This window comes from Corvus moneduloides, chromosome 14 (genome assembly GCF_009650955.1).
Source record: "Corvus moneduloides isolate bCorMon1 chromosome 14, bCorMon1.pri, whole genome shotgun sequence".
In the NCBI taxonomy this organism is placed as follows: Eukaryota; Metazoa; Chordata; class Aves; order Passeriformes; family Corvidae; genus Corvus; species Corvus moneduloides.
Window position 1 is genome coordinate 12,105,832 of NC_045489.1, and position 27,239 is coordinate 12,133,070.

General features: G+C 47.0%; 1 protein-coding gene across 3 annotated transcripts in view; it reads left to right on the forward strand.

Moving 5' to 3' along the window:
- The window catches only part of GAB3 (GRB2 associated binding protein 3), a 66,066-nt gene extending 42,230 nt beyond the window's left edge, over positions 1 to 23,836 (forward strand). The window contains exons 2-11 of one of the 3 annotated variants that reach the window (XR_004243018.1): positions 2,730 to 3,033; positions 9,085 to 9,298; positions 9,722 to 10,200; positions 12,741 to 12,796; positions 13,892 to 14,147; positions 15,266 to 15,347; positions 16,956 to 17,058; positions 18,316 to 18,429; positions 19,419 to 20,788; positions 20,874 to 23,836. Coding sequence is in view for 2 of the 3 variants with exons in the window: in XM_032123966.1 (XP_031979857.1) it covers positions 2,730 to 3,033; positions 9,085 to 9,298; positions 9,722 to 10,200; positions 12,741 to 12,796; positions 13,892 to 14,147; positions 15,266 to 15,347; positions 16,956 to 17,058; positions 18,316 to 18,429; positions 19,419 to 19,535 (1,725 nt within the window). In the remaining variant the exon portion in view is untranslated. Of the gene's footprint in view, positions 1 to 2,729; positions 3,034 to 9,084; positions 9,299 to 9,721; positions 10,201 to 12,740; positions 12,797 to 13,891; positions 14,148 to 15,265; positions 15,348 to 16,955; positions 17,059 to 18,315; positions 18,430 to 19,418 lie in introns of all 3 variants that reach the window. The other 2 variants (XM_032123966.1, XM_032123968.1) reach the window with 2 other exon arrangements.
- Positions 23,837 to 27,239: the final 3,403 nt, after the last annotated feature.

Genomic DNA, 27,239 nt, shown 5'->3' on the forward strand with positions numbered 1-27,239 from the left:
GCCCTGACCTCCCACTTTTCCCCAGCTGCCAGCTAGGGGAGACAGTTGCCTACCCCATCCCCTCCCTCCTCAGCTTGCTCAGATGCAGGTGATTTCTATCCAATTTCCATCAGCAGGAGCCAGGTGTATTTAAGCTGCAGGGCTGGTAGTTTTGTCAGGGGGTGGTTTTGTTGTTTGGGTTTTTCTACTTGTTGCTTTAGCAGCCTGTTTTTCTGGGAGGCAAAGGAGTAGCTCTAGTTTCTCTCACAACTGAAGCATTTCTCTTTGGTTGTTTAGGGGTGGGAGTGTGTTAGGAAGTGAGACTTTCTGCCCTGATCCATCTGTGGGGGGTGCCTTGAGTCTGTGCAGGATTTGGATCGCAGGTGATAGGGATTTGGGCTCTTTTCAGTACTGTGCATGAGGTACCTGCTGGCCCATGTTCCAGTGTTGTATCTGGCTAGTCCAGAAATTTTCTTCTCCATTAAACATTTTTCTTTTGTTTCTGTTTCCTGTGTATGTTTCTCTTTTTCCCTGGCATCCACAAGATTAGAGTTGTCTAAGATACATCAGTAACCTGTTATCTCTAGTTACTTCCGACAGAGATCAAATCGCTTTCAAACTTCAATAGATCAATGGTGGCAAGACTTAATTTTCTTTGTGCAATATACTTTGTACCTCATCTCTGTTTCCTGTTTATTCCTGATGTGATGCCCTAGTCTGTAAGCACCTGTTGTACACAGGCTTGCTCAGCCTTGCAAGAGCTTTTTCTGGGATATTTCATTCTCTGGTCTCTGAAGAATCATTTGCTTTCAAAACAGATTGAGGTGCTGACAGGCTGAACAGACTTACTTCTTAGATAAATTTTTGGGTGAATATTGACAGACACTGAAAACTGGCTGCACTGTAAGAAAAAAATAATTTGGAGTACAAAAAGAAATGCTTTTTCCTGACTTAATGATTGTTGATATTTTTTTGTTGCTCATTTTTGCTATCACCATGCCTGTGGGAACTCGGCATCAGCAAAACCTGTAGTGCCTGGATTATCTTAAACTGTGCCAGTAAGGCCTCTTACGTCTTACTGTAAGCAGTCTGAACTCAGTTATTTTGTCTTAAGATTGAATGGTTGCCTGTCTTTAAACTGACAGATCCACTCTTTGCAAAAGAAATGTGATTTTTAACTCAAACACAAGCTACCACCTGGATTTACATCACTGTGACAAAGTCCTTTTGCAAACAGTTCTTGGGTAAGATCCAGGTAGGAAGGTTGTGGTAGTGGTTGTTTGGATGTTTCTTTCAGCAAACTTTTAACTCAGATGGAGGCAGGTAAAGCAGCCGGTGTTTGTGCAGTTGTTGGAGGTCCCTGGGCAGCACGTGAGCCCCTGCACCTTTCCCAGGTTTCCATCAGAGCTGAGGCAGCTGCAGCCTTACTTTTGGCTGCTCCCTGGCCTGGCTGGTTTGGGCACGACGTATCCAACAGCTTTTATGGAGTTCAGCAGGGGCAAAGGTCCTAATGTCTTATTTTGGCCTTTTTTCTGTGGGACAGAGATCAGGATTGATTTTTTCTGGCCCTCAGAGTAGGTGTATTGGTGACAGCTATAATCAACACAGAGGTGCTTATACTGTTGATGAACAAAAACAGCTGCAGAAGAAAAAAGGGGAAGTATATTATTTTGTTCCTGGGAACAGGCATATAGTTTTATAGAGTGATGCTGCATCTGCCAGGACTTCATTTAAGCCTGTATGGGACCCATACCTTCAGTCACAAGGGTCAAAAAACATCAGTGGTTGCCAGGTTTGTTTTAGGTTGACAATGCCTGTGTAAATAATCGTCCTTTTGTAAGGTGCTGAAGTTTTCTGTTTAATTTTTAGCACTACAACTCCCTTAGGCTTTGTTTTGGGCTTTCAGAAGTAATTGGCAGTTCATTAAAAGCTTTGTAATAGCACTGAAAACCATAGGAGGGAAGCTGCACAGGGTATCTAGAGCCCTGGGCTTTGCTGGGCAAAAGGCACTTGTTTCCACGTATGCACAGTTCTCGGTATTTTCATTTTACAAAGAAAAATGTGTTCTCTCCTCTATGGATGAGGTGGTGACCTATTGGATCATTTTGATTGCATCATGTTGGCAGGGTGAGGGGAAGGGAGAATCTTGCTCATCTTGACCTCCAAGGAACAACCCTCTGCCTGTTTTCCTATCTCAAATGCAAGCTTGATAGTAAGTGTACCAAATAAAAATCACAATTTGGCCAGCTTATCAAAACAGCTATAAAACCTGAAAGAAAATAAGCATGGAGCACAAGTCCTGTGAGGAGCAGCTGAAGGAACTCAGGTTGTTCAACCTACAGAAGAGGGGATGAGGGAGGACCTTATTACTCCAGAACTACCTAAGATGAGGTTGTGGCCAGGTGGGGGTCGGGCTCTTCTCCTAGGTAATGAGCGAGAGGAGAAGAGGAAATGGCCTCAGGTTGTTTCAGGGGAGGTTTAGTTTGGACATTAGGAAAAATTTCTTCACTGAAAGGGTGGTCAAGCATTGGAACAGGCTGCCCAGCAAACTGGTGAAGTCACTATCCCTGGAATTCTTAAGAAAACGTGCAGATGTGGTGTTAGGGGACATGGTTTAGTGATGGTCTTGGCAGTGCTGGCTTGACAACTGGATTCAATGAGCTGAGGGGTTTTTCAGACCCTGGTGCTTGTGTGTGGGCTGGGTGCTGGGGCACGTGTCTGGCACTAAGGCCCTGTCTGTGCCCTTGCAGGCCTGGCGGAAGCGCTGGTTCGTGCTGCGCAGGGGCCGCATGAGCGGGAACCCGGACGTGCTGGAATACTACAGGAACAACCACTCCAAAAAGCCCATCCGCATCATTGACCTCAATGAATGTGAAGTGCTGAAGCACTCGGGGCCCAACTTCATCAAGAAGGAATTTCAGAACAACTTTGTCTTCATCGTGAGAACCACCTACCGCACCTTCTACCTGGTAGCCAAGACCGAGGAGGAGATGCAGATCTGGGTGCACAATATCAGCCAGATCTGTAACTTTGGACACCTAGAAGATGGCACAGGTAGGATCACACTCATCTTGGAGGCTGGGAGAATTCCCAGGGGTGCAGGAGGCATGGGCCTTGCTGTCAGACTGGGCTGGGCAGGTGGAAGTGGAGTGTGATTCCCATAGCTCCACACAGCACTGAGAGGCTGCTAAACCCTGACCTGAAAGTTCTCAGGGACCTCACTGCTGCAGGGTGGAAATACTCACTGACTGCTTGGTCTCACTTTGATGAAGCAACTCCTGCTAGAGCAAACAGCAGGTCCTTAATAAGAAAAGGTGCTGTTTATGTGAAAAGCTGACTGAGTGTTATCTTCTGGGGCCGTTTATTTCATTACATGTCCTGTATTTATTTAGTTTGGCTTAATGTAAGACACCTGTTCCAGGAAAGCATCCTGCAAAACTCCCATTTTCTCAGGCTCTGCTGGATGTGGAATGTGCACAGACCTGGGTGTATATGCATGTACATAAATCAATGACAGAAACACTAAGCTGCCTTAGTCTGTTAATAAGAGAAAATAAAGAAAAGGCAGAGGATAGGAAAGTGTTAGAAGTGTGTGTCTAGACTTAAGAGATGGTCCTGCCAGTGAAGCATAAAGGTAGCTCTTTTGCCAGGCCCTACACCTGTATATACTCAGCAGAGTGAATTTCTTGAAAAGCTGCCAAGAATTAACCACTGCAAGATGGATGTAGCCAGTAATTAAAGTCAGGACCTGTACCATCATTAACTTACCTTTTAAATGAGACAATCGGGCTCAGATAACAGCAATCTGTCCTTCCCTTGACAATTCCAAGGGGCAGATACAGCAGCAATTTGAGAGTTTCAGAGGAAGTGAGTCAGAACGAAGCCTTTCAATGTGATAAAAGGCAGTGCAAGAGTGGAAGAGGGTGGCCATGGAGGGACACGAGCCCTAGGGCAGTAATATGTCTGGGGATATGTAGTGTGGCCAGGCAGTTTATCCTTCCATGGTCTTTGTGCTGCTGCACTCAGAGAGCTGCTGGTGTCTGCAAGTGCTGCATGGCCACACCATTACCTAGCAACTTGATAGGAAACAAAAGGCTATGGGAAAGTTTTATTTCATTCTATCATGGTTCCTGGCATTGCTTAGCCTTCTTTTGAGTAGTGTCTTCTGAGGGAAATGGGAGTGGGAAGAACACTGCAGTGGTCCTGTTACAAATGTGATGTCTGTTCTTCTCCCATTCACTTCAGAAAAACCATGAAAACTTGCTGACAGATTTTTATGTGTCAGTACAAGCTGCCCATGAATACAAATTTCAAAGTAGGGCTGGTAGGGGCTGGAGTCTACTGCCCTTTGGAGCTTGGATGGAATTAGGGATATTCAGTAACCACCTTCCTACTGTTCTAGTTCCTAGTGTTGTTGACACTGGGTTATTGCTCTTGAATTTTTATTTCTGGTGCAGGATTATTTTAGATATACTTTTACCAATTACTCTGAAATTAAGGTAAACGCTTCCATGCAAAACAGAAAAGAGAAAAATCATTTTTGTCTCTCAAATGTGCAGGTAGCCTTCTCCTGGCACTGTGTGAGGATGTTCACGGGGGATGTGATCTGTGCCAGAGGAGCTAAGACAATGGCTGTCCCAGGATGGGTGCATTTATACTGGGAAATGCCTGTCCTGTTTTGCTGGTGCAGTGAACTATTGCTTTTAAGACTTGCACATGGACAATACTCAAGAGTATTACACATTGGTGTTTCTCTCCCAGCAAAGATTGCCAGTGTAGGCTCTGATGGATGAGAAATGACAGCTCTTGCAGCACCAGTTGGGAAAGCGGACACTTTCCAAGGTGGATATTACCCCCCAAGAAGTTCAGCAGAGCAGAGCATTTGCCTTGGTTCAGTACGAAGTCTGGCACCTGAACTTGCAGCCCCCATCAACGATGGCGTGAGCTAAGCCTCCAGACATGCACTTACTGTGTCTCTAATGCCAAATAGCTCCTAAGAGCTTCTGTTTATCCTGCAGCTCCTGCTGGTGAGCTCAGGTCTGGGGTGTATCCAGGTCAGGCTGTCAAGCACATCCAGATCCTCTGATTTAAATCTGCAAGCTCCACAAGTTGCACATCACATTTCAAACAGTTGCTAAGTGCTTCAGCTTTTCAGGATCTCCTAAATCCTCCAAGAGCCTGTAGGTTTAAATAAATTACCCTTAAAAATTAACATTAGAAGAGAAAAGCCCTATTAAATGCCACATTCTTTTTTAACTTGAATGCTACTGTTTTAAAAAAATACTAGTCCCTGATATGAGTCATATCACTCTTAATCTGTGCGTCACTGAAAATTTGCTTTGACTCTGAGACCAAAATACAGTCTGCTGCTTTCTCTGCTTAATGCCCAAAGTGCACACACAAGTGTACACAGTGACTCAACTTTAATCACTGTCCTGTTGTTCCCAGTTAGTCCCTTCCAGCAGCAAAGCTGGATGAACAGCCAGGTCCCCACGCCAGAGGTGTTGGCAGCCAGATGCGGAGCGAAGTTACGAAAGCCGTGGCTCCTGTGAGCACAGCTCTGTAGTCAACAAGAGAGGGGACAGCTGAGACGCAGAGATGACATGGCAGTTCCAGGCAGATGTCAGGAAGCACCTGGGAGGACGGCTGTCGGGAAGGGCTTGCCAGCAGCACTCACACTGCTGCCACAAGAAACTGCTGCTGGCTGCGCTGGAAATGACAGGGGAGCTGGCACCTTCAGGGAGTCAGCTGGAGGAGAGAGGAAGAGGCCTTGCTCCTGGTTTTCCTACCATATCTATGCAAAGTCCTGCTTCCATCTTTGGTGAAATCTCCCAACAGAGCCATCATTCCCCAGCCCCCCAGGACCCATGGCCATGCAGGGGATTGAGAGGATGCTTGGCCCAAGTGTCTGGGGCAGGGGAGGGGATGAAATCAGGGCACAGTTTATCCTATGTACAATGCAACGTAACAGCTTTTCATTGGAGAATCTAGTGGGAAGGTTGTTTAACCAGTGTGATTAGGAAGCCTTACTAGTATTATTTCTACCTCCTTGGTATGTCAGTGCACCCTTGGAGGTGACTGATGTGAGCAGAACACCCCTATTCCACCGTGTCCCTGCACTGCTGTTGCACCAGAACAATTCTTGGGGAGGGGGCTGGGGTCTGTAGCAGGAGGGAAAAGCCCTCTGTTTCTCCAAGCAATGGCCCTTCCATTGATGGGAGAAGTCACTGTGGAAGATGGTGTGCAGCCTCTGTGGTGACCTTCCCCACAACTGCAGGGCAGAAATGTTTTGGGTTAGTAGCCACCAAAGCAGTTATTTTGGCAGCTGAAGCCTCCTGCTGTCTCTCTGGCAAAAGGGATGGCAGGCACCAAGCCTATTCTCTGCGTTCTCACTGTTGAAAGTAGCCATGCATAATTTATTCTGCCCAGCTGCTGTCGTGGTACAGTTTTAATGCACGCGATTCGGTTACCGCCAGAGCTGGCAGGGACAGGGACAGTCTGTGAGGAGCTGGCTGCAGGTCCCTGAGCCCCTGAAGGTTAGAAAAGGGCAGGTCTGTGCTGTCCCCATCCCTCCCTCCTGCTCACAACCATTGCCATGTGGTCTACAGCTCACAGCCTTTCCTGATGGGATAATCCATGGCTAAACCCTGTGAGTACCAGATGGAGTTCAGGCCTGTTCGTTCTCTGTGTTAATAACCCAGAATGTCATTAATTTCTTTCTTATGCATTGTGGCAGTTTTAGTTATTGGTTTGTTGGGGGTTTTTTTAACGTAGTCAGATGGTGAAGTGAACATGCTTTTCTGAGATCCCTAGGGAGTTAGTCCAGTGTATATTTGATCATTGTCAGCCTGCAAGACAGCTCTGAGAGTCCAAGATTTGAAAGCAGAGTTACTGTCTGAGCCAGCATGATGAACAAAAGTTATTTTTCAGATGGAAAGGCTGCAGCCCTCAGCTCTGCTTTGCAAATGTGAAACCCTGTAAAAGCCATTCCTTCCAGATGCTTACTGCTGAAACCCTGCTGCTATAAGCACCTGCTCAAAATTAAAGCAAATCCATTGCTTAAACTTGAATTTAAGCACGTTCTTATGTTTTGCTGACCTGAGGCCCACCACCACCCAGACCTCCGAAGCTAATGGAAAGAAGCAGCAGGGAGTCAATGCTGGTAGACAGGAAGAAAAGAGGCAGCTCCCTCCCAAGTTCAAAGGGATGAGGTGTAGGATAGTGCAGGGAGGGAAGATCAGCTGGTTTATTCTTCTTCTGACTGCCATTAGAAAGATGAGGGGTGAAGCCTGCTGTGGCTAGCAGGGGACCCTGGATCAGTAGAATCAAAGACTGTCCTCAGTTGGAAGGGACTTGCAAGGACCATTGAGCCAAGCTCCTGGTCCTGTACAGGATGGCCCCGAGAACTGCACCATGTGCCTGAGGGGGTTTTGTTTGTGCTTAGTGATGGTGCTGTCTAACCACTCAAGTCTTGGCAGCCCTGTCCATCCCTCCTGGTCTGCTTGTATGTACACCCAGCACCCTCCAGGGCTGAGAAGTGACTACAGCAACCTGGTACAGTGCCAAGGCTTGTGGCTCTTTTGAGGTTGGGGCTAGATTGGAGCTGCTGGAGGGTCTCAGGACCTTATCACACAGTGATGAAGATGATCTGGGCCACAGGATGCATGCAGCTGGTCAGGGGCTGGGTCCCATCATTTCCATCAAGTTCTGGATATCAGCATTAGAGAAATCTGCCATCTTGCTACACTTCGAAGGCATGTTAATTCTCGGTGTAGTTTTATCAGCAATCACTGATTTCTTATGTTTGTTTTTGCTGTGGGGTTTTTCATTTTGAAGAAGGGTTTTGCAGCTTTGACTCAGGCAGTGTCTGAGCCATAGAGATGGGCACCCACTGCCAAGCCCTGCAGGTGTCAAGCACCCAGTGAATGCTGCTCCATCCCCACACAGCTCTGGTGAGGGAACTGCCATGCAGCAACCTGAAACTTCATTAGAAAAATCACTTTCTCTAACTGAGGACTCTTGGTGGCACTGTTTGAGCTTGCTGCCAGGAGCAGATGCTTTTGGGGAGCTGCTCTGTAAAGACACCCCTCCCACTCCACAGATGCTCACTGTGGGAGGTCCGACTTGGCCTTGATTTTTTGAGTTGAAATGCCCCAAAAGCTTTGTTTAGCTAGACTCTGTGTGGCTCAGCCATCACTCCTTCTTCCCTTCTGCCCAGCTCTCTAGCAGAGACAGAGGTTGGGAGAGGAACAGAACCAGACTTCTCTGCTGCCAGGCAGTGCTCAGGCCAGATGGGTCTGAGTGTCTTGGCCACACGCTGCCACTGAAGGGTGGCCTTGGTGGTGTGAGCAGGCAGCCAGCTCTGGGCCAGCCCCACTGCCTGCAGCCCAGACCCGCTCCTGTCCCACTGCCATCCTGCCATCCCACTCTGTGCTGGGGACATTGGAGTGTTATGCCCAGAGAAGGTGTCACTGGGCACAGGCTCCCCTGTGCCTTGTGGCCTCCAGAAAAGTAGTGTCACTTTTCTCAGCACAGCCAAGAAGCCTCCAGCAACGGCCACACCACAGCCCTTGTGGCTTGACGTCGAGCCGAGAGAGGCATAAAGAGCTTGCAGACAAGTTCAGGGCTTGTCTGGCTACTCCACAAGCTGAAAAGCTCAGTTTTGTCCACCGAGATCTAGAAAGTGGGAAGAAATCAATCCCTTTCCTTGTCACCATTAATTTGAAGTGTTGGAGATGAATAATTAATTATTTGCATTAGATACTAAAAAAAACCTTGATAAAACAGGCTGCTGTGCCTCAGCTCTTTCTTTGGCAGAGTCTGTTCTTCATCGCTGGCTACAGGAGGGATGCCTCGTCCCTGCAGGAGAGAGGGACCCCAGAGCAAGGGGGTCTGCACTTCCTGCAGCCTGGAGGACTTTGACAGCCGGGGCAGGGGGAGCAAAATCAGGCTCCCCTCTCCCCAGAACCAGTGTTTGCCTTGACTCACTGCCGCTCTGGGGTAAAACATCCCTGGTGCAAAAGCAAGGTGGTGACAGCCAGGATGGGCAGAGGGCCAGGGCAAGTCAGAGCTGTCCCTCAGCCGGGCCATCCGTGTCCATTGCAGGTTCTGTGGAGAGCCTGTCTCACACGACCTCGTCCCCACAGCCCTCACCAGCCGCCTCCACCCACACCTCCCGCATCGCCGACCCCTCCTTCTCAGTGGACCACGCTGCTGCCGACGCTGCCGCCGAGGAGACCCCCAGCGAGTCCGAGTCAGTCTTCCTCCCCGACTACCTCTTCCTCTCCAACTGCGAGTCGGGCAAGCTCAGCCACAACAGGTGAGTCTGGGGTCTGCCAGATGTGTCGGGCTGGAGCCACCCTCTGCCTGTCCAGGGGTGAAACTGGGGCACAGAGTCCCAGGAGCCTTGCCACTCAGGGCTGGCTCCCAAGCACAAGAGGGGACCACCAGACTAATCCAATTTACAGGGTGCTTTTCATAGCACAGATTAGTGGTTGAGCTTCATATGTTGGTCCTGTCCCTTTCCAGGGTGGGTGGGTGGCTGGCTGAGGATCTCACACACAGCCTCCTTCCAGACACCTGCTGTTGCCCAAGGTGCTCCACAAAGTGCCCCAGCCTCCAGTGCAGCTCAGAGGGAAGGGACAGATCTTGTGGCAAACTGTGGGGTTGGGTTTTTTGTTTGCTCTGTTCTTACAGCTGAGAGAAAAGGAAAGCTCAGGTTCTGACCTCTGTCTCTTTGCAGGTGTGACAGCTGGTCAAATTCAGACAGATCTCTGGAGCAAACATCATCAGACGATGTTTTTGTTGACTCCTTGCAATCCCAGCCCTCTTTGTACCTTGTACAGCCGACTAGTGCTGGCACTGTGCACCAGGACGGAGCCCCATTGGCAAATCCCAGCATTGTGTCCAGGAACATAGACATTAGCGGGCCATCCAGTGATTTTTCCTCCTCTTCTCCACTGCTGGGGACGCCGCTGACACCAACGTTTCAGATTGACAAGAGCCAGAAGGCGCTGCCCTACGGTGTAACGCAGCTGGATGTGCTGTCCAACACGCCCCCGCCGCGGCCGCCCAAGCCCACCCACTTCTCCGACAGGAGGGGGGACGAGGTGGGCGGCGGGGCCCTCCAGAACGGACATGCGGGGATCTGCCGGGCTCAGGTCACTCTGGTGCCCAGGAGGATTTCCTTATCCAGCTTAGACAACATGAGGAACTGGAAAGGTGAGTGCACTTCCAAGAGCCAGCAAAGCAGCACCAATGTGAGGAATGGAGCTGCCCACACGCACAGAGTGGTTTTGACTTCCAGTTGTGCCTCTCTGTCCTCTGTGAAATCACACACCACCCAAAGTAACACAAAACGCTGCTTTCAAATGAATTAGCAAGCAGGATTCAGGCCTGCTCCTCAGGTTCAGCTCCTGCTCTGTAGAAGCCTTTCAGTATGTGTACACATGGGCAGCAATTCGGCTCTGATCCCTTCAGGGTGCCACATGCCTTGCTACTTTTCCCCCCCCCTCCTCCGAAGAGAAAGCAGTAGAAAAACCAAAATGAGAAGTCAGGCACTGAACTGGGTAATGCCAAACTCTGTTTATACAGGTCGAAGTGTGGGCTTGCATGTGGGAAATGCCTCTGGAGCTGTGCTGCTTTGCTACACCCAGTCTGTTCTATGAGACCTGCGTGTCTTTTCACAGCTTAAAGACCAGGAAGTAAGGGAGACGCTGGGGATGGGATGTAATCCCAGTTGAACCAGGGACTCTGCGTGTCCTTGAACAAATCCCACTCTGTCCTTGCACTTCAGTCAGGGCAGTCTGAAAACCTGCTGCTACAGAGCAAGGCGAGGCTGCAAAGCAAACTCTGCTCTGAGCTGAGCTGGCTTTTCCACTCACTCCTGAAACCCCATCATCACAAACAAGAGTAGCAGTCAAAACCCAGAATGTCATGGTGTCAAAAACTAGCATATGCAGTATGAGAAAGCTTTATTACATGGAGCCACAGAACAGAGGGAGGCAGCTAGAATACCTGGGTGGAAATCATCAAGTATATTGTAGTGATGTGAAAACCTTCATTTTTGATGAGGGAAAGAATGTAAGTTTTTAAGAACAAGCATCCTTTAGACTCCTGCAGTTTGAATGGCCAGACAGTGTGTGGGGCTGTTAGATCTTGCTCTTAAAGTTAGAAGCTAAAGCAAGGAGATCTCTGCTCAGCCTGTTTATCAGTGTACAGACAATTCTTGGAAGGTTTCTGGAGAAACACCCATTTGGTTGGAATTGCTATTCTTAATTATCAGCTACATTTGGTTCCTCCCTGAAAGGTGCTGCTCTTGCTTCTGCACATGTTCTTTTCCAACACAGCTGCTTCATGTTCCTCCAACCCAATTTACACCAAAACATTTCTAAGAGGATTAAGTGGCCAAATGTCATGTTATGCTGCTGTGCTGCAGGATTGTCTCTGCCTGACGGGGGCAGCAATGAATTAATAAGTGCTGCCACTTTTTCTTACCCTAAGTGCAGCTGAAACGATTTGAAGGGTTAAACTCTGAATTAAAATGTGTTTAACAAGAAAGATCAGAAAAAGAAACAGGGAGAAAGCAGCAGTTCCTCGGCAGCTTTCCCAGTGAATTCATTCAAGTTATTAACTTAATTTTTTGCCCTGCCAACCTCCAAAAGGTGCACAGATGTAATTAGCCCAGGGCAAAGACAGCGTATTCTGGTGGAAGTGCTGGGAAGGAGGATGAGCTGTAAGGCACCTGTATCCTGGCATCTGCCACAGCCTGGTGCCTCAATGTCTTTTTGCCAAAACAATAAATGAATGTAGCTGTCCCAGGACAGTGACTGTGTCTATCTGAACATGTATCTGCACTAACAGAATTGTTTTGTTCTTGTTTGGCCTTTTTTGCTGGTATCACCAAAAATGCCCCCAGTTGCAGTACTGACATCTCCACCATAGGAGTGGGGAATGGATTAGCATGGTTGCAGGGATTTAAGGCATTCCCATAGAAAAGCCATTTTCTGCACAGAAAATCCCTTTTCAGAAAAGGATGGTGGTTTTAAGCATCTCCCACAGCTGATCTTCTATGCGCTGAATGCTGGATTTGGGGGGTTTTTTGGCTTTTGCTGGGAAAATAAAATTGACCTACACCAAGACAAAGGCCCACCGGCACAAGGAGATGTAGAGACTGGTGATTGTGTCTCTGGCTGTTCATTTCCCATCACCTTGAGCCACTTGCACCACATCAGCACTTCTGGAAGACAAAGCAAAGAATTTTTCTCCTACCATTAAGTTCCCCCACGCACCATTTACTGTACAATAACAATTGCTTCCCTGGCACCTTAAAAAGCTCCTAAATAAACTTTCAAGAAATAATGAAATAATATTCTCTATAATAGCCCCTTTTCATATAATTTCCCCAATTTGACAGATGGGAAAACAGAGAACGACTAGAGCAGGAGCTGCATTTAAATTTTTGTTTGCTTGCTCCCACACCAGTCTTTCTCCCCAACTGCTTGTGGTATAGGAAGCATAAATTACAGCTGGATTATACATGAACAGGTTCCTTGGTTTCATCATACTTAAAATAGATGTAATCACTCTTGAAATGCTACTGAGTTGGATCTGGTCTTAAGTGTCATTGGATTTCCTCATTTAGGAGTTATGGAATCTTTATAAAACTCTAATTATTTTAGAGGCATATGTTTTACTCCGGAATTATGTCTGTAAGGTTGCACTGCCTTATCCCATTTTTAATCACTTTTTTTTCCTTGCAGCAGACATGGAAGGCAGTTCCTTAAGAAGTCGAGATAAGAGGCTTAGCTTGAATTTGGTAAGTACTCTGCTTGCACAGATTTGAAACACTGGCACATGAACTTCAGAGTGAATAATTTCATATGCTGATATTCAATCATTCCTCTCCTCTGTTCAGCAGAAGAATTAAAAAAATGGGAAAAGTGCCTGGCTTTGGGCAGCTTCTGGACAGCTGCTTTGTGGCCTCAGGCAGCCTTTGAGAGAAGAAGGAGGGAGAGGCCTCAATACTGAGCATCCTGTTTTTAAAGTAGATGAAGCTGGGTCTGTTATGGAAAAGGTTACTGGTGGCCTCAAGAATTAAACCATTGACCAAGAGCACCAGAACAAATGGCTTATCCCTTGAAAAAGGGGTCTAAAGAAGCCTATCACTTCATGGTCCTGAGGGATCTCTCTTCTTTAGGACACAGGAAAGCAGAGTCTGCTCTCAAAGTGCCTGTGATTGAGGGCTCTATCAGTCCACAGCTTCCTGCTTCAGCCTTTGACAGACACACCATCTCATATCACATAGCCAGTCTTCTGCCTGGTGCTGCATACTGTCTCATGTGGGAGATCCTTGCTGGTGTTGGGCAACTTATATTTTTCTCCCTTTTGAAAGCTTCCAAGGATTGTAATCACTCCCTCTCAGCACTAACCTGGATTAAATTATTTTCTAATGCTAATTCTCAGTGATCAGAAGTGAGCTGTAGGTCTGTGTCTGCTCTCTCGGCTTCCACATTTGCCAAAATCTCCTTCATCAGATGTTCTCCTTTCAGACTTTTTTTTTGTATTAAGGATCCTCCCTCATTTTATAGGTCGGAATTACTGCTGTGAGGGGCAAGTGCAGCCTCGCTGAAGTTGGAGGATTTAACCAATAAAGTCACCAATAAGTTTGGTTCCAGTTTCCAGCAGTGACCTGCGAAGCTCAGAGTGGACTGCTCCAGAGCTGGAGCGTTCATCTGAACTCTTGCGTTTGTCTCTTGTCGCTCCATCTTGCGCCTCTCTGAAAGGCCCCGTCAGCACAGTCCCGGCCTGGGCTCGGCTCAGGCGTGTTCCCAGCTCACAGCAGCTGCCGGCCTGGAGGGGGCTGCCTGTGCATTAATGGCCCTGTTTCTCTTTCTCCCCCGTGCCCGTGCAGCCGTGCCGGTTCTCGCCGCTGTGCTCGCCGGCCGCGGACAGCTCGGAGGACAGCTACGTGCCCATGCGCCCCAGCACCTCTCCCTCCGCGCCCGGCTCCGACTGCTCCCCCGACGGCTACATCCCCATGAGCCCTGCCTCAGCCACCTTCACCTTCCCTGTCGTCAGCACTGAAAAACTCACCAGCCCGTTGCCTGAGCTTCCCTCGGACGTGGAGCCCCCTCCAGTGAACCGAGACCTCAAGCCTCGCAGGAAGTGTAAGCGCAGACCTAAAGTGCAAAGCCGGGGGGTCCTGACGGTGGGGACACGGGTGACCTCCTGTGACAGTGTCCTTGGCATGTCTTAAAGGAATTCCCCCTCTAGAGGATGGGCTGAAATGCTGCGTGAGTGACTTAGAGCACTGTAGCCTGGGATGTGCCTGCAGGGTGGTTTGTGAGCGGAGGGAGAGCTTCCATGGCTGCTTTTGCAGTCAAACCCCAGGTGGCTGCATAAGCACAGTGCCCAGCTTCCCACTGGGACTGCAAAGGGACATCGCCTGGGAGAGACAGCAGACTAAATCCTGGCCACTCTGAAGTACATGTGCTCCTGTCTCACCAGCTCTCTGGCCTGCCAGGAATGGGACATCCAAACACTCAAGTAGTCAAACTTGATGTGTGGGCTGTTGGTTAAACCTCTGTGGAGTAGGTACAGCTGTCTTAGTTTAATTAGGAATTTTCTGCAGATGCTTTTGCTGATGGTAATTTTCCGCTCCTGGTTTTCGTGGCGTGTCCAAAATCTAGGTGGCACTTCTAGAGAATATACTGGGGACAAAATTCAGCTTTGAAGTGGAGAAATTGCCTAAACCTAGCCTATAGTAAAGCTCTTAGGGTTGCAGAGCCAGAGTTACTCAGAAATTGGTTCAGGCAGTGCTACTGTAAAGTGGGGACAGACATTTAGACCCATTGCCATGAAGAAAAGCAAACTCATATCCTTTCTTAAAGGGTTTTGAGAATGCTGGGCACGTGTACCTTGACTGGTGACAGGAATGATCCTGATCCCCATGTATAGGACCTTTTTGTTTAGAACAGAAACCAAAACCTGTTACAACCTGTAGGCTGAACAGCCTCTCCAAGGCAGCATATGCAGAGCATATTTGGGGCAAGCGTATGGATCTTGTGGGCATCTTTATGCCCACTATATTTATTCTGTTATTTTAGGGTGGTTGGGGGACTTTGCTTTCCAGCACTGACCAAAGAGGTCATTTGTTACTGATTTCTGACTTGGTTATGTTCTGTGAAATACTCTGCTAGTTTCTTTCTGTTAATATAAAACTGCATTTTTCTAAACTGTCTGTACTTTTCATTGAAAACATAGTTCCTGTTGTATTTACTTACAGCACGACCACCTCCTCTGGACTTGAGGAACCTCTCCACAATCCGGGAGCATGCTGCCGTGACCAGGATGTGGACTGTGCCTTAGTAAGTCAACAAGAAACCTGCCATTCCAAACTTCTGAGCATTAGCATGGAATAGAGTTAAAAATTACTTATCCCACCCCACAAGAAAGTTTCCTGCCAAAGTCCACAAACACAAATTCCCCAGGGTTCGTTTCAGTACCGCCCCCCCAGGCTTTTGCTGTCTCTAAAAAGCAGGGCTCCCTTTCACAATGGGCAGCTCCAGAGAATTCAGCATCATGTTTTGAAGGTTCCTTTTGAACAGCCTGGAGCTGGTCTGCACTCTGGTGTGGCTGCTCTGATGGCTAAAAGCTTGGCATGCCTAAACTATGATAGAGCCATTTTTGCACCTGAAAATTAATATAGCAAAGGAGAACCAGATCAGATAAAGATCTGCCTGAATTGTAGACTGGGTGTAGAATTCTGCTCTGCCACACAGCAATCCAGACTTGAACTATTGGTGTGACCTTTTGTCACTAGAGATTAGTTGTTGGTAAAACAAATGCTTTTGATCTCAAAGCCCAGGTAGTGTGAAGAGATGATACTGTTGGGCTCCAAGGGCAGCAGAAGACTCATCTTCAGGGAACTTGTGAGCAGGGGAGGACTGCAGCCTGCTGGCTGGGGGAGTCTTGGCACAAAAAGAAAGGCAGCTGTGCTGAAGTGTGCATGCAAAAGCCAGAAATTCCCATCAACCTCCTCTCTACACCCCAGGCACTCCAGAAAATGTGAGGTTTTGCTGGCATGAGTGCCAGACAGGGCATTTCCACTCCCCCACTTGAGGATGTCATGTGAAGGGCAAAAGAGACACAAGGTGGAAAGTTTCTCAGTTGCAGAGCCCTCTCTCGCATCCCCAGTCCAAGGCTGCTTAAGCCCTTTGGCACTGCCTGTTGGGGAAAGCCTCCCAAGCACCCCTGCCAGAGCACTGAGGTTAATCAGTGCTGACAGAGTGCAGAGTCCTGCAGGATAACGAGCTTGGGGTGAGTTTGCATGTTTTACACTAACAAAAATAAAAAAGAAGTTATGCCCGAACTAATACAGTGCAAGGAATTATGCTGTTCTTGCTGCACAGAAAGGCCATCTAATTTCCTATTAACCAAGCCCGTTGTGCTCACCTGTGGTAATTTAGTCACCATGCACCTCTGAGAGTTGTGTTCATGGGAGAGATTTCCTTGTGCAAGGGCTGAGCTAGCCATCTCCACAGCACGGGTGGCATGTGTTGACACTGTGTGCAAAGCCAGACAAGTTTGTTTGCATGTACCTCCAGTAGCTGATTAATTCACATCAGTCTCCAAAATGTGGATACCTGCACAGCCAAGTAACTGCCTCCATTATTACCCAAATGAATGATAGATAGATATCTCTGTGCCCCTTGATGGAGAATTGCTTCAATGTCTTACACCTTCTGTCACAGCAGATAGCAAACTTTCATAAATCCCAGAGAAAAAAGTAAAAAAAATCACTCACCGATACAGCACACTGTTTCTAGAACTAAGGAGTGGCTTTGGACATCCTCTCCATAAAGGCTGCAGCCTTAGTGTGAGTTTATTCACCATATGGACTGTGTCAGGCTTTGGCTTCATTTCAGTGCATCTGTAAGATGCTTCCTTAACCTCTCCTGTGTTTTTCTTCATAGCAATCGAATGAGCTTTATCTCACCAGAAAGAGACGGTATTAATTCAGCAAGAATATTTGCCAATTCAGTTTCCGGAGAAGAGGAAGAAAGTTACATTCATATGGTAATCTTCATTTTCACACAGCCATCCTTTGCTTTATTCTGCTCTGTCACATTGATGGAGAATGCAGAAGTTTGTTTTCTAAGAAAAAACGTTGAGGAGGTTTGTCTTTTGCCTTCTGGTTTGGTTTTTCTTTTTTTGCAAATGATGAAATGGTTTTAAACCACAGACACTGGGACCAATTTACAGAGAGATAAGGGAAGCCCTTTTCCTGCTCTGCAGAACTCAGCTGTTCGCCCACGAATGTTGCTGAGCAGTTCCAAGAGATCACAGGGATCAGCCATATTTACATGAGAACTCATTAAGACAAAGGAAAATTAAATCTTTTCACCTTCTAAAGTGTGCCTTGCAAAATCTCCTAGGAAATAACAGAAAGCCGTTAGTGCACTTCCTAAAGAAACACACCAAATATTGTGCAGAAACAGAACTCCCATTAAAGCCTCTTATTGCTTCTGCTTTGGCTGGTGGCACTAACCCCACTTCCCATCCCATGAAAGAAGAACATCTGGCTTTGTGGCTTCCTTTTCTTCGTTTGCTCTTTAGCCATATCTTGCAAAAGACCAGAATCTTGTTTTTCTTTGAATTTTAGGTGGAAATGGATCTCAAATCCATTCATCTGAGCCAATGTCTACAGATCTGGCTCCATAGCCAAAGCCCAATACCAATAACTATAAAAATATTTTGCAAAACTGACCACAGTCTCCATGAACCATAGTTTCAGATTTTAACCCACATCTCTGCCAGACTGAAATCTGTTCAAGAGGGCAGTTCCAGTTGTAACCATTCCCCATTTGATTTTTCTAGTCAAGAAAAGCCTGTCATATGTTTGTGGTTATCTGTGATTTTATGAGATTAATTTTCAGTTTCTAGATTTGAGCAGAATTTTCACAATTTCTTCAAATTCATTAAATGATGATGTTTACGAGGAGACCCTGCAAATCTGAGCCTTCCAAGGGCTTGGATTGAGAAGCTGGGCACAAGTCCTTCTTGATAAAATTTAGTGTAAATCAGCCTGTTTTGTTTGTTTTGCCAGAATTACCAGGAGAAAAAGGCTCTCACAGTTTCTTTATGCCATCGCACAATTATCAGTGTTATGCTGTGGTTAGTAACCAAAGGCACCTTTGGCATAGAAAATTATGTGAGTCCTGACTGTTCTCACTCACATTCTGCCAGGCAAATCTCCCAGCTCACAGCTGTGATCCTGTTTCCTTCTAGGATCATGTATTAAGAGCATTAAAAGTTTCTCTTCTTTCCTGACAGGAACACAGACAGGCCACATCTCCATACAGTGGTGCTTTTCCATGGACAAGGAAATCTAACCTTGATTACTTAGCACTGGATTTTAACTCTGCTTCCCCATCCCCTGTGCAGAAGGTACGAGTCATCTGAAAAACCCCACAGCCTCCTGTCTTTTTGTCTGCTGGGAGGAAATGGGGACCCAGGGTTGCATTCTGCTAGGTGCCCAAAGTGCCAGGATGAAGCCAGTCGTGTTTCCAGCTGACTGTATTTGTGCCAGGCTCAAGATTAATATAATAAAAGCATGTTTAGGGTGCTCACAAGGTGTCCTTCGTGTGACTCATGGGGATGTCATTAACACGAGCTCAGCACAGGGCACAGGACTGCACTGGGATGTACGGCCATGAGGGCTTGTGGGCAAGCTGGTTGATGCTTGCAGGATCTCTGCATGCTCCTTCATTCTCATAAAGTCTCCACAAAGCCTTTCCTGCTAGTTTTCCCCAAAATCTCTTTGCAGTAACAAGTTTGCAGCCCATGATAAATTCATGGGGTAAAACAGTACCATCTCTTATAACCTGGCAAAATGTGCATTTTTATTCTTGCATCACCAAAACCATTTCAATTTCCTTTGCAATGCTGAGAAAATACATTCGTTGTTCCAAAGAACTTCTAACCTGCCCAGGGGGTGGGTAGGTCCCACTGCAAAGCAATGAACTGTTGTCATTATGTCCTGTGTATCATTTTCCCCATCAGCCAATACTCCCAGATGCAAAAGACTCTTAAGCTTTCTCATTTAAACCCTCCCTGTATCTAAAATCAGTTAGGTTATCCCTGCAGCAGGATCACTCAGATGAGGAGAGAATGATTATCTGCATGGAAATAGCCAGCACAGCACGTTTCACTCGCTTGCTTTGCTGGGCTGAGTGACAGGGTGACAGATGGACAATTATAGCTAAAGCAGGCTGCAGAGCAATGCTTTTGTCAGCTGATGTCACTGTGAGCTTCAAGGTGAAGTGAAGCAATCAAGGAATGAGGGAAAGGGAAAACAGAAAATCAAGCTAAGTTTCACTAGCACCCCTTTTCAACCTGAAAATTAATACATTGGTATTTTCCTCTCTGTCCCACAGAAACCTTTTCTGTCTGAGGAACAGAGAGTGGACTATGTCCAGGTAGATGAACAGAAGACTCAAGCTTTACAGAACACTAAGCAGGAATGGACAGATGAAAGACAATCAAAAGTGTAAAGGAAGAAGGTCTGGGATCTGGAGGGGTTTTTTTGCACTGGAACCACGATGTTAATGAAGCAGCTATCACTGTAGAGCTCAAAGGAAGAGGGAGTTGTAAAATGCTTACAGTGTGTAGAGACATTTTTACTGGAAACTTTTGATTTCAGCTGGAAATAGTATGTTGAGTGAGCGAGTGGTTCACTGATGACTCAAGTAACGCATTAGCCTTTTTACTGCCCTTACCAGTAAGCTACATGGTACCATTTTCTGGCATGATTCTGCAACGAGTCATACACTTAACGTTAACAAATCCACTACAACTTGCATTAATCTAGTTCGTCCTGCCTTCTCCTTCTGTTGCATAATTCCTAGTTGCTAAAGCTATTTTTTGATATTCCTACAAATGCTGGAGGTGCTCGGAGTGCTTTTATGGCAGCGGGCATCTGACAGGTTTTGGTGACTAATCAACTAAGGGCTAAAATACTGAAACAATAAAAAGAACTTTTCGAATATATAGTGCTTAAGCAAAGAGAATTTTGAAAAATATTTTTCTCCTGAGTTTAAAAGGTCTGACTGTGAGCTGATGCTGTCAGAATTCAGAACAGGACTATGTACCCATGCGACTGGAACGCATGGTCTTTGACCCTCTGGATGATGGGCATTGTATTAAGCTTCTTCCCTCCATTGTGGCTCATACTTGTCGCTTTTCTGTCTGATTCCTACTGATGTTTTCTCCCCTGTCATGAGAAGTGTCTTCGGCACAGCACAGCTGCTCTTCTAGCAGGAGGCTGCAGCCACACAGCTCTTGGCTGGCCAAAAAATAGAAAGGGAAGCTGTGAGCCTGTTTCTGCAAGCCTTGAGAGAACTGGCAAAGGATCAAGAATGCTTTCATCTGAGCGGCAGAAGAAATGCCATTGGAATTGCTGGTAGCAGTCGTCAATCTGATTGTTTTACTAGACCCACCCCAAAAAAAAAAAAGAGCATTAGGAAGTGCAGCATGCTCCGAGAGAGGCCAGGAGCCTGCCAAAACAGGACAACACTGCGCTCACGCAGCGTGAGGACCTCTGGGCTCAGGAAGCTTATCTACCTTGGGACTTGTTACAGGCACTATCTCAGGATGACATATGTGTATAGTTTATAAGATATTTAACTTTAAACGCTTGGCTGCAGTCTTTATTTCACAGTGGCACACAGCTACTTGACTCATGGAAGTAGGAAGTGATGCCAAGTGACCCACACTGGATTTGGTCTCACAGGCTTTGCTCCTGTAGGTAAGTCCCAGTAGCCATAAGAGGTCTGATCCTGTCAACATGGACAGGCAGACAGGACCCTTACGAAAGATTTCTTCTCTGACAGTGCCAATTCGCTGGCCTCCCTTCATGTGCCTGTTGTTACCACGTTGCATTGCTGTAACCTGACATCCCAAAACTGCTGATCTACCGAACAGAGGTCACAGAAACATCTTTGCAGAAACCACTGGCATTTCAAGGCTCCTACTCAGCTTCCTTCCTACACCCCCTCTGCTGCAGCCATTCGGGCACTCTGGGAGGCCGAGTCGCACATCCTGCGGGAGAGGCAGTGTAGCCAACAGAAACACAGTTTTCCTCCTACCTCAAGAGAGCTGAAGGGCTTGCAAGTCTCACTGCTTCTGTAGCCCAGCCCCTGGGGATCTGTGGTGACCAGGCTCTCACTAGGTTACTCTGCAAGAACAAGGTTCACCAGCGCCTTCAGTGACTGGGGCAAACTGGGCACCCAGGCCTGCGGGCACCAAGTGTCCCAGACTAGAGCTGCTTGGAAAACTGGGGTTACTCCTGCAGATAGCTGACCTGCTGTTCCCTCCCACTCTGCTCCTCCCCCCCCCCACCAAAGCTCTCAAATGAAAGTTGATGTTCATAAAAATTTTGAAAATAATAACAACTTTTCCATATATATCTTGTCTGTCTGTTGTGAAATTTAGTTTGTTTAAACCCAGCTGTGTTGTCCTCTAACTGATTTAGTAGAGCTGTGAGCACCCATGTCCTGGGAGTGGTATTGTGACAGGGGCAGGGTGTCTGGGGAGAGGCAGTGGAGATCTGCACCTGCACAGAGGTGTGAGAGAGAGGGAAGCATGGAAGGCCCACAGGTACTGAGACCTTTGCCTTTCTGCTCTAAAGAATTGCCTTTCTTTCCAAGTGTGCAAATAACACGTGTCGCTGAAAGCTCTTGGTGTGCACTGATGTACTGAAAGGGTTAAAAGACCAGCTAAGAGGTGTTTTAAATTAGGGACAGACAACCTCCACAAAGGGTGGGTGAAGTTCTGTTCTGTTCTGCTACCGCAGATCCCGGATTGTGGAGTGATGGCAGGACAGCCTCTGATGCGGATCAGAATCACATACAGATCAGCTCGTGTTTGACTGGAGTGTTTCTTTTCGTGCTGTCAGAAAATCTTCTGAAGTGGAAAAACACCAAGTTATTGGAGACAACTGACTCGCTTGTTATTCTAGTTTATTGTAAAAATATTTAAATTTCAACAAACCTGGCTAACAGATCATTCAGAAGTTTAGAGAAGAAAGAGCTCTCTCGGGATTTTCACTCCCCTAAAAGGACATAAGCATATAGTTTGGCAGGGACTGTCCTTAGATCAGGATGGCCCCTTTCAACTTCCCGTGTCCCCTGCTTGCCCCCACAACACTCTTATCTTGATCAAATGCTGCTCACTGGTTTCTAACTTTCACTTTTAACTAAGAGCTAAGTTTGAGGGTTTATTCCAATTTTTCATGTAAGGCCTGTTTTTAGCCGCTGCTCCAGGGCCCATGACATGCAGTCTTGTGCAAGTACAACACATGAAACAGGAGCAATTAAAAAAATACCGGGAAAAGAATTTTAAAGCAGAGCAGTTCTCCCCAAAGGCTGCTCTTTTCTTTTGTTTTGGTCAAATTCCACTATGCTTCAAAGATGGTAAAGTGGAGGAGGATGGTGGGAGGATGGCAAAGGCCAAATCTGCTGTGGCCACCCCACCACTAAGGATTTGGGTGTGAAGGGAGCTGCAGCAGCCACAACTGACAAACTTGTGGGCCAGTACCTGTAGGGCCAACTGACGGGAGAGGAGGGGTGTTACAGAGCAAAAAGGAGTCACTGTTTAGTTAATTCTGTTCTTAAACCCTAATTCCTTGGCCAAAGAGGAAAGAAAACCTGAAAACTGAGTCAGCTTTTGATGGTGTCATGTCTGAAAAGATAGCCCAGGCCAGAGCCCTTGGTTAGTACCAGCTCTGGGACCAGCCAGGCACACCCCTGATGGTGTCCTCTTTTTGCCGTGGGTCTGTTACTTGCATGTATTTTTTTCAAAAGTGTAACAAGAGCTGATGCAGAGAGAGGCTCTGCACCTAAATGAGCATGGGATGGCCAGAGGTCTCTTAGCAAACTCTTGTCTGCTGAGGGAACTGGCATTGCCCAGCCCAGGTCTTGTAGTGCCTTCTCCAGCACTGCTGGGGCCTCTTGTTAAAAATGGGGAGAAGCACTAAATGAGCAGAATAGTTTTAGTTCAATTGGAAATGTCACCCTGTGGAGCTGGATGAAGCTTGGCTGCAGGATGATGGGGAAAACTGATGGTTTGAGTCCTGTGGTTGTTGTTGGGGCCATCAGCTGGTTCCCCCCACTGATGTGTTTAATATGGCCTTACTCTGCCCTCCTTCAATGACCACACATTTAAGCAAGGCATAGCAGGTCCACAACTCATTTGCTTTTTGGACCAAACTGCATTTTACATTTATAACTCCTTTATGACAGGAGTCAGCATTGATTTCCTTACTGGCAGCAATGAACACTTAACCTGAGAAATGCCAACAGCCATGTTACTGGAGCAAGGTGTTCTCAGCCAGCTCACTTCACCAATGGTAGCTAACTAACTACATCCTGGATGTAGATTTTGGAGCTGCATTCACTTGCAGTGATTCAGAGGTTTAGTAATTCAAAGACCATCAGATGCTGTGATGAGAGCGAAGCACAGGGCAATGCCTTCCCTTTGTCCCCCTGTTCCATGAAACTTGCTCAGGTTTAAAAAAAAAATAAAAGCCACCAAAATAGCAGACTTTTGCCATGTCAAAGCCAGGATATTGTTTGTTTTCAAATAAAAATAAACTTTTGTCTTGTGCAAATGAAGCATTATACATTTTTTTGTATTTGTAAATCTGTGGGGAAACATTAAAGTCATCTCTGTTATGAAGGGGCAAGTCGTTGCTAGAGGGAAGGGGCTCACCTTCCTCATGTTTCATTGTGATGTTTGGTGTATATATTTGCACATTAAACTGTATCTTTTTTCTAATAAATTAATATAAAAGGTAGCTGTGATCTTTAATTATTTTGATAAGTGAAGGTGCTCATGGGATAAGCTCCCACATTCTTCATTTCATGCTTTTCCCGTTTTTTAAATCTCTTATTAGGCAGTGACTTATTAATATAAAATATTTGGATGCAAATTCAAACAAATTTGCAAACAGATGTCATACACCTGTGTATCAGGGAGATTATTTGCAGAATAATGGAGAACTATGAAGTTGTGACTTGGACTCATGCCTGTATCCTCCTGGGACAGGGTGAGCTGCAGCCTCCCAGTCCCAGTCCCAGCTCCTGACCATATCCCTGCTGCTGCCACAGCCAAGGGGCAGGAAGGGGCCACAACTCCTGACCAACCATGTAGACCACAAGCACAAATTTATTCAGCACATGCTCTGGGCTTGGATACAAAGACTAGTTGTTATTTAACCTGGTCTTTTAATTGCTCTGTGCTGATGAGTGTAGTTGCTGGTAATATAATTTCCACATGCAGCAAGCTAGGGACATGGGATCCTTTCAATGTGCACATCTCAGGATTTGGAAGATGAAACAAGGCAGTCCATGGGAGCAGAGCTGAGCAAGCCTTGCTGCTAACAAGCCAGGTAGTTTGGAAATAGTTTATTGCTTCAGGCTAGTGCCACTTTTGGACCTGCATGCTTTGTAATCCTGGCTGGAGACCCACTGCAGTGCATCGAGGGAGGAGTAGTGCTTAGAGAGCCGCTGATGGAAACTTGGCTGCACAGCTCAAGACACATAGACACGTGTGACTTAGATAAGCCTTCGCCTGCAGGCTTGACAGAAGGGAACTGCCTGACATTTTGTGTTTGGTCTTCAAGGGAGGGCAGGTCAGACAAATAAAAGGTCAGATAAAGCCTGACTCTCGGTTCACAGCTCTTCCATGTCCTCTGCCCAGCAGAGATGGGAACAGCCTTTTCATCAGAGAGCACTTCCCAGAAAAGAGACCTCCCTCTATTGCACCAGAGCCTCGGAGGGAAACAACTGTGTCAAAGCCACCATCAGCCCTGCCACCATGGAGTGAGTCAGGAAGCTCTCAGACTTCTCACATCTCTGTGCAAAGTACTTTAGTGATTGGATAATAGTAATAATAATAATGTGAAAACACTGACAGCAAAATGTCTGGATATGTAAGCACTTGGATCTGTAGAGGTTGGCCCCTCTAGTTACAACTGCTGTTTCAAACCACAACAAATACTTCCCTGCAGCAAAAAGCCACAGAGCAGCCAGCCAGGTAGCAAAACCAGGTTTTCATCATGGGGTGTGAAACACAAACCTCTCCAAAAAGGCAGTAACTCCCTACCACAGAATCATAGAATATACCTTGGGTTGGAAGAGATCCACAGTAAATGCTGAAGTCCAGCTCCTGGCCCTGCACAGCACAGCCCCAAGGATCAATTGTGTGCCTGAGAGCATTGTCCAAACTCTTCTTGAGCTCTGCCAGGCTGAGTACTGTGACCATGTCCCTAGGGAGCCTGGTCCAGTGCTCACCCTCTGAGTGAGGAACCTTTTTCTAATATCCAACCTTTTGGCCCACTGCTTTTTGCCTCTTCAACTCTTTTGGTTAAAGTGCAATTGCTTTGGTCTTTTTTAGCTGGAGATGCTCAGTAGAGCATCTGCCTTAGGCATTCCTTCCTAGTCCTTGGGCTCTGTATCAACTCAAGGCCACAGTGGTGATATCTCATTCTCTTCAGGAGATCTCCAAGAGTTTTGGCAAAGGAGCCATATTTTTCTTCTGATTTTTGATGTGGGCTTTGCAGGACAGTGATTCCCCCCAGGCCAGTGGTAGTAGCAGATAAAACACTGAATTTGTGCAGTCTTAGTTCTGCACTTTTGCCAGCAACTTATGCAGGCTGCATACTGTGTTTTGACAGGTCTTAAGATCTGCATTTCCCCATCAAACAGCATCTAAAGCTCCTCTTCCCGTTGTTTAGGGCAGAGAGTACAGAGGGACTCAGCTATCAGGTTATACATATTTATGGCAGCACACTGGGAGCCAGGGGGTACCACATCCAGTGCAAACAAAGGATGCACTGGCAGAGGCTCAGCCCATTCCCACCTGGGGAGCTGATCCCAGGCCCTGTTGTAATGCAGGAGTGAGCAGGGAGCAACTCAACCTTTCATTCACTGGCCTGTTTTGTTCTACTTTGATTTTCCTTTCACATCTGATTTTAGCATAACCTCATTGTTATACAGCCCCAACATCCTGCTCTGACAGCTTTGGGATCTTGGCATTGGCATATCCATCACTGAGTAAGAGCCTGAAAAGCCCTTGCTCTCTGGTGGGCTCTCATTGAGGGCTTTAAAGCTTAGAGCAATTGGAAGGGATGTTTTCATTGCTTGTGTTTGTGGAGGTTGTTGCAGTTCAGTTTGCTCCTTCATTCAGAAATGCTCCATTCTTTGTCCAGGAGCTCAGCTCCTTGGAATTGCCTCTGACTATGCTGTTATCTTCAGATGGCTGGGTTTGCTATTGCTGTTGTCATTTCTCAGCATCCTTCCCCACATGAGTAGCATGGGGGAGACCTGCTCCGTATTTTTCCCCAGAAGGGAAAAACCACAGATCCCTCCCATGAAGCATCCATTCTGCCACCTACTCCAGGAGAATATTGCTCTGCCAGCACCTTGGTTTTTTCTGGGAAGGCACAGGGTGTTTTGCAGAGTTACACAACAATGAAAAGGCCAAGACATCAAATAGAGGCAGCACTGGCAGGTATCTGCAAGCACTTGAGGAGGTGCCAGAAGGCAAATACAGCTTTTTCCAGATCGAAGTTCAGGACAAGCTTGAAGTGCAACCTTTTATACAGCCTGAAAGAGAGAACTCCTCTACAAAAAGACATGGAGGATTGAGCAATACAGGGATTCACAAAATCCCCGAGGTCTCCATAACTCCTCCATCTCTCTGTTTGGCAATAATGTAGCTTTCAGGAAGCAGCCAGGCTTATCAGGCAAAGGGAGACGAAGTTTCCCAAAGGAGTCCTAGTGGGGCTTGGGTGCCTCCACCACAGTGGCATCCAGCTGAGATCCCTGTCAACAGCCAGAGTCTGAGACACTGAGCTGTTCCCTTCAAGCCTGACCTGCCTCAGGACACGTCTGACCAGGGACTGCGTTATCCCGACACGGCTGTGCCCTGGTGCAGGCAGCCCCAGGAGGGCTACAGGGACAGACTGACCCTCTCCTGCCTCCTGCTGCTGCTGCTTCTCCTGTCGAGCAGCCTCACACCCACAGGGCTGTGCCCAGGCCCTTTGGGGCACCAAAAATCCAGAGGCTGAGAGATTTGCCCTTGGCCATAGGTGCAGGTGACTCCGTCAGTCACGTCTTAGGGTATGTTCATTCAGACTGTGAACAATTTATTTTAAAGCACTGAGCAAGCCCAGTGTACTGACACTGGCAAATGAA